An 11,436-nucleotide genomic window follows, 5' to 3' on the forward strand; every position below is an offset into this window, starting at 1 on the left:
AATCAATACTTTTACTCAAGTAATATACCTGAAGGAGACTTGAACTTTTACCAAAGTAATTTTTGGGTAAGATACTTCTACTTTTACTCAAGTAATATTCCTAAAGGAGACTTGAACTTTTACCAAAGTAATTTTTTGGTAAGATACTTGTACTTTTACTCAAGTATCACTTTGTGGTACTTTATACAACACTGGTCAGAGTTGTGCTGTTTAAGAAACCAGTGATAAGTGGCCAAGGCAGAGTTTTAGAGTCACGTGTTCTAAGTGTTCCAAATGTTCAAGAGTCTGACGGCAGAGGGAAAGAAACTGTTCTTATGGTGGGATGTTCTGGTCCGAATGGACTGAAACCTTCTGCCTGAGGGGAGTTGTATGAACAGGTTGTGTACAGGGTGAGAAGGGTCAGCTGTGATCCCACCTGCTCTCCTCACAGTCCTGTAGACGTACAGGTCATGGAGAGCTGGGATGCTGCAGCCGATCACCTTCTCAGCAGAGCGCACAACACGCTGCAGTCTGTGTCTGTCCCTGGCAGTGGCCCCGGCATACCACACCATGATGGAGGAGCTGAGGATAGACTCCATGATGGCCGTGTAGAATTGCACCATCAGCCTGGCCGGCAGCTTAGCTTTCTTCAGTTGTCACAGGAAGTACATCCTCTGCTGGGCCTTCTTGATGAGGGAACCGATGGTCTTGAGGTCCTGGGTGATGGTGGTCCCGAGGAACCTAGCAGGCTACAGTTGAGATGGGGGTCTCGTTAAGGGTGGGGGTGGGGGGGAGGCAGAGGATCTGTGGCCTTTATGTAGTCCACAATCATCTCTACTGTTTTCTGGGTGTTGAGCTCCAGGTTGTTGCTGCTGCACCAGGTCACCAGCCGGTCCACCTCCCACCTGTACGCAGACTCATCGCCATCCGAGATGAGCCCGATGAGGGTGGTGTGTCGTCCGCAAACTTAATAAGTTTTACTGAGTCATGGCTGGAGGTGCTACAGTTAGTGTTAAATAAATTACACATACATTGCATGATCTCAGCTACTACCACATCAATTTGTATCTCAGTATGTACTGTATACAGTATATATGTACTGTACATCAGTGTTTCCCAAAGTCGGGGTCGGGACCCAAAGTGGGGTCCCGAAACACCAAGATGGGGTCCTGAAAATATTTTCTGATTTAATTACATTTTTGCCTTAGTAGTTGCAAAGTAGTGAGGTTAGTGTATTTAAAATGGATAAATGTAGTATAAAAATATTGTTACTATGCCCATGTTTAGTTGACCTGATACAAATGTTTATCATCCAAAAATAGCTGGGGGCACAGGTCTCTGCTACTGTTATTTTGTGGGTCAAAAGCTGAAAAGTTTGGGAACCACTGCACTTTGGTTCCCAAAGTTGGACTTGGGACCCAATTATGAGTCATGAAGTACCTTGGATAATCTCCAGAAATCAATTTAAAGGGTAATAAAATAATTGCTGATGTAATATTTCCCTATAATTATTACAAAACACAAAATAAATATAAACAAGTATGTAAATTTGTTACAAGCTGTTTAGATTGTCAAAAAGCCTGTGTTTTTAGGGTTATTAATGAAGTTCGTGTACTCAGACCAGTAATATTTGGGGTCACAAGTTTTTGCCATAGATAGTTTGTGGGTCAGAAGATAAAAAGTTTGGGAACCACTGATGTACATCTTTAATTGCATAACCTCCAAAAGGTTATCCCATTTAGATACACATTCAACGATTGTTCTAGAAGGTTCATAGAAAAATAAAAATAAAAACTCCAATAGTTCATGTGATATTTTATTCTGTGTGTTTAGCGCTCAGTGTTTATGATGGTAATCAGTTTCACTGTCGCGCCAAGTTCTAGGTCAATATCTACAAGATTGATTAAGGTCAGTGTCAGCCATCTTTAATCAAGCTGACTCCAAAGATGAATTAGTTGCAGAGACAGGAATATGGTAAAACCCAAGGTGCAAACAGAGAAGTGAAAGAACTCAGGAGTGAAATAAAAATAATTTTATTATTAAAGACAAAAGCTGACATAATGGCAAAAACTACTCACAGGAGTGGCTAACTGAAGAGCACATGTAGAAACAAACATGAAAAAATGTGATGCATGGATGAGGATCAAGCAACAGAATATGGAATATAAAGGTAGACCAATCATGGAGAAATGACACACACTTGGGGAGAGACCATGAAGACCAGGTGAGAGTGGGTGATGTTGGTGCATGGATTAATGACGGAAGTACAAGGTACAGAACTCAAACACAAAGAACCCAAAGACAAAAAATAAAATAAAATGGATAAATCACGACGGGAATAAAACTTAAAAGCAGCATCCACCATATTGTGGACTCTGTCAGTTGATTGTGATAAAGGGGAGCTGAGCTGTAAGGAGAAACCATGTCTACCAGTTGGTCTACATTTCTACCCTCACCTATAGCCACAAACCCTGATGTAACGAGATTGCGGATACAGACAGTGGAAATGTGGGCAGGTTAGCTGGACACTTCCTTAGAGCCAGGAGAGGTGGCTGAGGAAAGATGTCTGGACCTCACTGCTCAAGCCGCTGCCCTCATGACCTAACTCTAGAAGATGGATGGATGGATGGATGGATGGATGGATGGATGGATGGATGGATGGATGGATGGATGGATGGATGGACGGATGGATGGACGGATGGATGGATGGATGGATGGATGGATGGATGGATGGATGGATGGATGGATGGATGGATGGATGGATGGATGAACTCAAGAAACTAAATAACAAAATACAGATTCTTACATCTGGAAGTTTTGTTAAATTTGCCCAGTGATCCATAAGATATTTTGGTAATAGACGAACAAACATGGGCAACAACATCATCCTTTGTCTTTTGGCAGTAGAAAATAAAAAGTAAGACATAATATTACTCACTTTCATCCTCTAAGTGGTTGTACTATCCAAAAAATAGTATATATGTATGATTGTAAAACTATTTGTTACTTTGTCATTTTTGTATTTTATACTTCAGAATGTTCAGTGTGACAACAAAAAAACAATGTGGAGAACTGGGAGGAAAAAGGCCCGGTCCCCTTAGCGATCATCAATGAAGTTTACTATTATAATACAGGCTGAAATAGCAGTTTCTTTGTCTTGTACAGATAGCTTTCATATCAAGCCTCGTCATTTAAGGAGACAGCTGGCATGACTGCAGCTCAACATGCATTTACATTTGAGTGATCCTGCTGATACAATAAAGCTCATCAGTGATCAGCTGAGGGAACCAGGCCATCTCCATTGTTACTGAATGATGCAGGGACACCAACATGTTATCTTGAGAAAACCATTGTTATTTTTTGTCCACGACATACGTTATCATCATGAGAAAACCATGGAAAAAATTGTTTGCGGAAAATGTCCGCTTTCGTACAAACAAAAACAAAACCCCAAAACTTATAGTGAACACTGCAATTTACATCCAGAATGGAACATTTCAATGGAACAATGACATTTGTGTTAAGTGAGGAATTATTATTGTTTATTCAAACTGAGGCTGTTTAACAGATATCAAATAATGTGATACTAAGCAATTATTTAAAAAAAGTCAAAGTTGGTAACAAAAACAAAATTATTATTTTCATGAACAGGAAGTGTGCATGTCTGAGAATCTATGTTAGAGATGTTCAGTTTTAAAGCTTTACTGTCAATTTATTTTCCAATACCGATACCGAGTAAAACTCAGGCTGCTATCAGCAATACTGATACTGATACCATGCAAAGACAATGTGTCTGGTAAATCTAAAAAACAAAATAGCATTTTTTCAAATAACCGCTTCATAAAGAATACATGACAGAGTAATTTATTTATTTATTTATTTAAAAGTTTTTTTCTAACCTTAACCCTGTTTTGTTTCTTTAGCATGATTTAAAATTATTTTGCTTAACAAATATTTTTTGAATGGTGAATAAAAGTAAAAAATAAAAAATGAAAAAAAATAATAATAAAGAAACCTTTAAAAGCTGTTGAGTCTTCACATTTTTTGTAGCATTATTTGTGGGTTTGCAAGAGGGTCCCTGGCCATAAGCTAATGCTATTTGGGGGGCCGTGGCATGAAAAAATGTGGGAACCAGAATCAGATGAAGCTGATTTTATGTTCAAATGACCTGCCATACCTGTAACTGAGCGACTGACTGGGCACATGCAACTGTGCTTTACACCCAAGCGGAAGAAAAAGTAGTTCCTTCCAGCCACAAATGATTTAGGCAAGATTTTAATAGTTTAGTAGTTTTCCACAGTTTTCTTGTAAACCTAAAAAGACCGAAGTTTCAATATTTTGATTTCAGTATCGATTCTAGACCATAAAGTTTTGGTATCAATATTTCAGTATTGATCCGCACAGCACTATTTCCCGCCTCGGACACCTGGCCTGCTTTAGCTGATTTTTCGTCGGGCTGTCTCTGAAAAGCAGCCACTTCTGGACACGACCATCCTGTTAGGATGGGTTATCTAAAACAAATTGATGTTGAAAACTTCAAGTCATGGCGTGGGAAACAAGTTATCGGTCCTTTTATGCGGTTCAACTGTATTATTGGCACAAATGGCTCTGGTAAGAGGACTTTATATTCACTTAGCCAAGTTATTGCTTGCTAACCTAGCTAAAATGTGTAATTAACCTTACTAAAATTGATAGCTAAGTTGTAATATTTTTAAAAGACTAAGTTCAGAAGGTTTGTTAGCAAAATCAGAGGCTAGTACGGTTTGCTTAACCCTAGAAGTACGATTTTATATACAGAAAAGACACGTCTTATTGACACTGGCTGATTTTTTTCTCTTTTGCTAAGTTTAGCTTCAAGCTAAAACAAATTGATGCTGACCGCCAAGCTAAGCTTGGTTATCAGCTTTTTCTTTTCTTTTGGACATCTTTCAAACACTTAGGTAATTTAAGGTAGTCGTTAAAAGATAAATTGAAGATACGATCTATCCACCAGGGAAGTCCAACGTGATGGACGCCCTGAGCTTCGCTTTGGGGGAGCGGGCAGCCGCTCTCCGGGTGAAGCACCTCAGAGACCTGGTTCACGGAGCGCACATCGGTAAGCCGGTGTCCACCACCGCCAGTGTGGCCCTACGCTACTGCGATGAAGAGGACAGAGAGGTGGTGTTTTGTCGGAAAGTAACCGGTCAGTATATCAGCCTACCTCGGTCTGAACTTAATATTTGCACATTTCTTTACAATTCTCTGGGATGGCTAATCAGATCGCAATACTTAGCGAAAACAAGCCTTTTTATGTGAATGCAGCCCCGTTCAGTGCAAACTTGAAAATGTCAGTTTGTTATTTTTTACTATCACTATAAATTTAAATTAATGACCAATACATCTATCAACATAAAATGCAATAATCTGTATGTAATTAACCGTTATTAATAAAATATGGGTCATCCAAGAGCAAAACACCATAGTGTTTCAAATATTAGTATATGACAGAGAGGGAGATCTTTCAATCCACTGTCACTAACTACAAATCTGTGCTAACAAAATGAACAGATTCGTTTTCGGATAAAAATGGTAACCATCTTTACATTTACTGCTTGAGACATATACATAGGAGAATAAAAGTCAGTCCAAATAAGCAAAAAGGCAGTTCTGCACACCATCCAAACTTGCAGAAATTTATTTTTGCAATGTTTTGGTCACCAAATCTTCATCAGGCAAATTGAGGTCTAATGACCTAAATGTTTAAACAATCACAAATAGTAAAAGTCTGTTCAACTGATGAAATAAGAAAATCTATATTTTAAAGGGGCACACAGAAATATAAATCTATCTCAGTCATTGTAATGTAGCCGATGACTTGTTTTAACACTGCAAGAAATAAATTGCTCTGAAACATTCTGGGACTTATACAGTATGAATACCACTCTGCATTTTGTGAGACAGACTTGTGGTTGGACTATAGTGTTTTCTAAGTCTGTTTAATATCCTCAGCTGCTGTTTTTTTGTATTTTTCAGGGGACTCGTCTGCCTATCACATTAACGGTGCTCATGTTGTGCATTCTAAATACGTTGAAGAACTTGCGAAGATTGGCATCGTGACCAAAGCTCAGAACTGTCTGGTGTTTCAGGTAACTTGATGTCCATTCAGGTACCACACTCACTTTAATCTTTTCAGGGTTATAGGGAGTATGCTTCGTGCTACCTGTTAATATTGTCAGCATGTTAGTACACACTTGGATTACCAATTGAATGTGGGAGGAAACTGAAGTGCCTGAAGAACATTCTAATGGTCAGAGAGAGAAAATGCACCAGTGATTATTAGACATGGTCTGGATAAAGGTTTAATGGTACACCACAGTATGAAAAAGTCGCTGATTGAAAACTGCTAACATTTTCTGTATTTCAGTTCCTGCGGTATGAACATTTTTTATGTCTCAGAGAGAAAATGGAGGTCAAATCCCTCCGTTTGTGTTCAGCTGCAGGGTCACGACCCCTCTCCCTGCACACCCCTGCATTAGCTGCCAGCTCTGCAAATTGTATGATGGCTGTAGGTGGCGAGTTCCCAGAACATTTTCCCTCATTTAAAATAATAAAGCTTGGGATTAATTCGGCTACCATAAAAAGACAGACGGCAAGGGCTTGGAGGAAGAAGGTTGACTCTGTCAGGGTTTCCACTAGAATTTTTTTTTAACCGTGGTGGTGTGGTGACCTCTCATGAGCACGGTGGGGCGGGGGGTGTTTAAAATGTAATTTAACAAGTATATTGTTATGTATACAAAGTTTAGTACATACAAATGTTCTCAGTCAGCAGGTTAACAGTTTTAGGAGCTGCCTGAGGAGAACTTCCTCATTCTCCTCCTCATCCTCTTTGAAATAGAGACCAAAAATCAACGTCATCCATAAGCTTTCTGCTTACAGGTCAAACATTTTTATTTGAAAAGGATTAAACTGTGTACATGACCTTATTAAAAGTTAGAGTTTAGTGTTCTTAGGACTGAAGACTTTCGGAGGAAAGAGGTTTTTAATTATAATTTTAGTGTTTTCAACTGAGGGGCTTTGATATATTTATTTAAAAAAAATTATAGCAGAGGAAGTTCTTTGCACAGGAAAAAAAAAATTTATTTTTACTGTTTTTTTTTAAACCAAACTGACAAGTTTCTCCATTAAAGTTATTGTGTAATTTAAAGGCATTGAAACACCTGGTTAAATTTAGAAGATATTAACTACAAACATCTGAAGCTGACTCAGAGAACTCTGATTTTAGAAAAAGTAAAAGTCAAACGTAGACACTACTTTAAAAGACCCCCACCCCCCCCACCCCGCACAGCTGCTGTCCGCTTGCACCTCCACTCCACCTGCGTGTGATTAATACTGATTTTTTTTTGTGCAAATTACAGATTTTTGATGCTCATTATACAAGTAACCGTCTAAAGGGGTTGACATGTGGACTTTAAAGTCCTGGGCTTGTCAGAGCCGCGATGTGTGTGGAGAGGGGCAGCTGCTGGTCAAGCTGCCTCCCTGAGCCCTCGCTTTAAAAACAGTCAGGTGATCTGTCGCGGTTTTGTTGTGCTCGAGTCGTGAACACACGGTGTTCCGGTAGAAATGCTGTGAGCTGCCTTTAGGAATATAATTTATATACAGTATATAAAATATGACGTAATCCTCGTTGGAAATAGTCCAGGAAACGCTGAGGGCCTGGGACATGTTCGTCTGAGCCGAGCTGACCCTCCATCACAGAGAGAGGAAAAAGGAAGCGCTGTCAGTCAGACGGTACGACCCGCCCTGCTCTGTTCTGATTGGGTAAAACTTTGACTTTGGTTCTCTTTATTGGGTGAAAGAACCGTCAGTTTAATCCTTAGACAGCTTTAGCAAGTTTTTTTTCTCTCCCGTTCATTTTTACAATGACGAACACATGCGGAGGAAAACTTTAATCCAGGTTTTTTTTTCTTGGTTGTCCACTGGACAACTGGGAGGTGGGATCTGGTTGTCTGAAATGAAAATATGTTGTCTCGGACAAACTAAACAATGATTGCGTCAACCCCTGTTTTACGTTGATTAAAAAAAAACTTCATTCCAAAGGTGTGGCGGCTTTTATTTAGCCGTGGTGGTGCGCCACTATCATTTACATGTAGGGGAAACCCTGTAGGTGCAAAAAATGCTGGCTGAGAGTGACAGCCAGAGGAAGCAAGCTGCTCTCCCATTCTATTGAATTTGGCAGTGCAATACTAATTAAACCCAACGTTTTTGCTTTAATATCTGCCTGCCAAACAATGAACTTCTGCCTGCTAAACAGCTGCTGCTCCGCCACGCGCTCATCTTCATCATCAGAGCAGAACCCAACTTTACATTAGTAAGATGGATTTCAATTCAATTCAAAAATACTTTATTGATCCCAGAGGGAAATTAGGTGTTGTTGTAACTCATTTAACTAAAAACTTATTGTAGATGCTGATGGCTGTGGGCAGGAAAGATCTTCTGTAGCGGTCTGTATTACAGCGAAGTTGAAGAAGCCTCCGACTGAAGACACTTTGTCTTTCTATGACAGTCTGATGAAGAGGACGGTCAGGGTTGTCCACAATGTTCTTGATTTGATGTAAAATCCTTCTTTGCACCATCATCTCCAGAGATTCCACAGTTGTCCCCAGAACAGAACCAGCCTTCTTTATCAGGTTGTTTAGCCTTTTTAGGTCCCTGGCTCTGATGCTGCTGCCCCAACAGATGATGGCAGAAGAGATGACGCTCTCAACAACAGACTTGTAGAAGATCTGCAGCATCTTGCTGCAGACATTGAAGGATCTCAGCTTCCTTAAGAAGTACAGTCAGCTCTGTCCTTTCTTGTAGACTGCTTCATTGTTGAGTCTCCAGTCCAGTCTGTTGTCCAGATGAACACCGAGGTATTTATATTCCTCAACCACCTCCACTTCTTCTCCCATGATGGAAACAGGGTTTGATCTAGCACTATTTCTCCTGAAATCTACAATCATCTCCTTTGTTTTGTTCCCATTCAAGATGAGATGATTGTTCCCACACCATGTCACAAAGCGGTCCACCAGCTCTCTGTACTCAGCTTCCTGTCCATCTCTGATACACCCAACAACTGCAGAGTCATCTGAGTATTTCTGTAGATGACAGCAGTCTGACTTGTGCTGGAAGTCTGAAGTGTACAGTGTGAACAGGAATGGTGAGAGTACAGTTCCCTGTGGTGCTCCTGTGCTGCTGACCACCTGGTTAGACACACAGTCCTTCAGTCTAACAAACTGTGGTCTGTTTGTCAGGTAGTCTTTATTTATGACTGAACGAACGTCCACGTCTTTTTTTAATCGTCTCTTTGAGTAACAATACTTTAAAAACAAGTTTTTTCTCCGTCAATTGGGTGTGAAAAACTACAATTGTTAAAACTTCGCTTTGCGTGACGTGCAGCGAGAGGAGAGGGAGAGATTATGATCCTGCGACACGACGTAACTTTTCTACTTCGGTAGGGGGATATTTTGAGGATTTATTCTCTCTATATACGTGTTTTAAAACACTAGAATTTCTTCATTATATTTCAAACTCCTGCTCAGTTGTCTGCACTCGAAGCCCTGTGTGATGACGTAATGACGATAGGACGGTAGAGGGTAAATCTCTACCATAGGCCAACTTCATACTGTTTCTACCGTGTACCGCATATACCGCGCAGCCCTAGTGCTTGTAATGATTTATATTCATAATCTTCCTTTCAAACGCCCCTTCGGACTCTAAAATACAATAAAAACTCCCAACTTGTTACATTACATCAATAAAAAGACAATTGTAGTTATGACAGTAGAAAAGTTTTCTTTTTTGTTATAAATACAATTTCAAAATAACACATTTTAGAGCTATAATCATAATACTGTGATACAGTGAAACTGTGATATTTTTGCTTTAGGTTGTACCATCACTATTTCACACATGTCTAGTGATTATCAAGTGGTGGCCAGTGAGTGTAAAGGTTACTGAAGGATAAAAACATGAGAAGGAGAAAAAATGTCAGCATTTAAGACATTTTGCCGTTCTTATTTTAAATCAACTTCAAAGCAACTGAGAAGAAAAAACAATTGTTCAGATTTAACCCTTTAAGTCCACAGGGTTTTAGAAGAATTTTCTCCTTCATTTCACTTGTGGTCTCTGTACCGGGCCCATTGGGATTAACAGATTCATAATTTTTTTATTTACGTTTTTATTGGGAGGATTTTAAACTGTATGTTACCAACTGGATCAGTCTGGCACTTATTTTTAATGAGGGGAACACACTGATGCAGAACCTTGGCACATGTCACTCTCAAGGCTGTAAATGTCCCTCAGGCTCTTTATTTATTTATTATTAATATTATTCAACTTTATTCATTCATTTATCTATCTACATCAAAGGTCAGCCACTCCACAGTCTGCTTGGAAAATTATGGCTACAGAACGAAAATATTTGGGGACACCTTTAATTGACACTTGTCAGGTTTGAGATAAAAACCTTCTTATTGTTGTGTGACATTGCTAACTACTGCCCCTAATCTCTAAAAGCATGCAGAGATGATTACAAAGAAGATGCAGTAAATAGATACAATAGATTCCAAAATGTCTTTATTCATCAAGCATACTACCAAATGTTTTGAGTGAACTGTTAGATGAAATTTTTACAAGAAATTATTGATCACTGTCAAAAAGTGGAATCAAATTGTGCTTCAGTAGACTCATAACTGATTTAAAATAAAAAAAAATTTAACATGAAAATAAATTTCAATGTGTAATTTCCTCTGCTCATCACTAGGGGGAGGTAGAGTCCATTGCTTTGAAGGACCCAAAGGAGAGAACCAAGATGTTGGAGACCATCAGTCAGTCCAAGGAATTGGCCGCTGAATACCAAAAGAAGAAAGAAGACCTGATGAAGGCTAAAGAGGACACACAGTTTCACTTCAACCAGAAAAAATCTGCCACTGCGGAAAGAAAACAAGTGTCTCAAGAAAAGATAGAGGTAATGTAAAATACTGAATGATTCAAGTCTTTATACAAACACTCCTGTAGATGATTTTACATGTGTTTTCATCATTATAATAACCACTTTTTCCCCCATTTTTAATTTCATTCATAAAATCAAAACAATCTATATACACTAAAATAAAAATAAAAAGTAAATCATGCTGTGAATGAAAAGGGTGCAGAGTAGGAATGTGCGATATGGCAAAAAAATACATATCACGATATACATTATGATGAGTGGCAGTAATGATATATATATCACGATATAAAATAATAGAAAATAAATAAATCACACATTAATTGAGAGAAATAAATATGTATAGGTAAAAAAATTTAGACCTTAAAAATCCTTTTTTAAGGGACACTTAAATCTCTCATAAAAATCTAAATTTAAGGGAGATCTACCTGATTAAATCAAATATCTCACACACACACACACACACACACACACACACACACACACAC

At 38.9% G+C, this 11,436-nt stretch overlaps 1 protein-coding gene across 1 annotated transcript in view; it reads left to right on the top strand.

Moving 5' to 3' along the window:
• The first annotated feature begins 4,397 nt into the window (after window positions 1-4,397).
• LOC106533116 (structural maintenance of chromosomes protein 1B) overlaps window positions 4,398-11,436 on the top strand; it is a 23,782-nt gene continuing 16,743 nt past the window's right edge. Inside the window, exons 1-4 of the mRNA XM_014029351.1 lie at window positions 4,398-4,590; window positions 4,973-5,161; window positions 5,992-6,104; window positions 10,763-10,966. Of these exons, the coding sequence (XP_013884805.1) occupies window positions 4,482-4,590; window positions 4,973-5,161; window positions 5,992-6,104; window positions 10,763-10,966 (615 nt within the window). The 5' untranslated portion in view covers window positions 4,398-4,481. The remainder of the gene's footprint in view (window positions 4,591-4,972; window positions 5,162-5,991; window positions 6,105-10,762; window positions 10,967-11,436) is intronic.

The sequence above is a fragment of the Austrofundulus limnaeus genome, unplaced genomic scaffold (genome assembly GCF_001266775.1).
Source record: "Austrofundulus limnaeus strain Quisiro unplaced genomic scaffold, Austrofundulus_limnaeus-1.0 Scaffold886, whole genome shotgun sequence".
Classification (NCBI taxonomy): domain Eukaryota; kingdom Metazoa; phylum Chordata; class Actinopteri; order Cyprinodontiformes; family Rivulidae; genus Austrofundulus; species Austrofundulus limnaeus.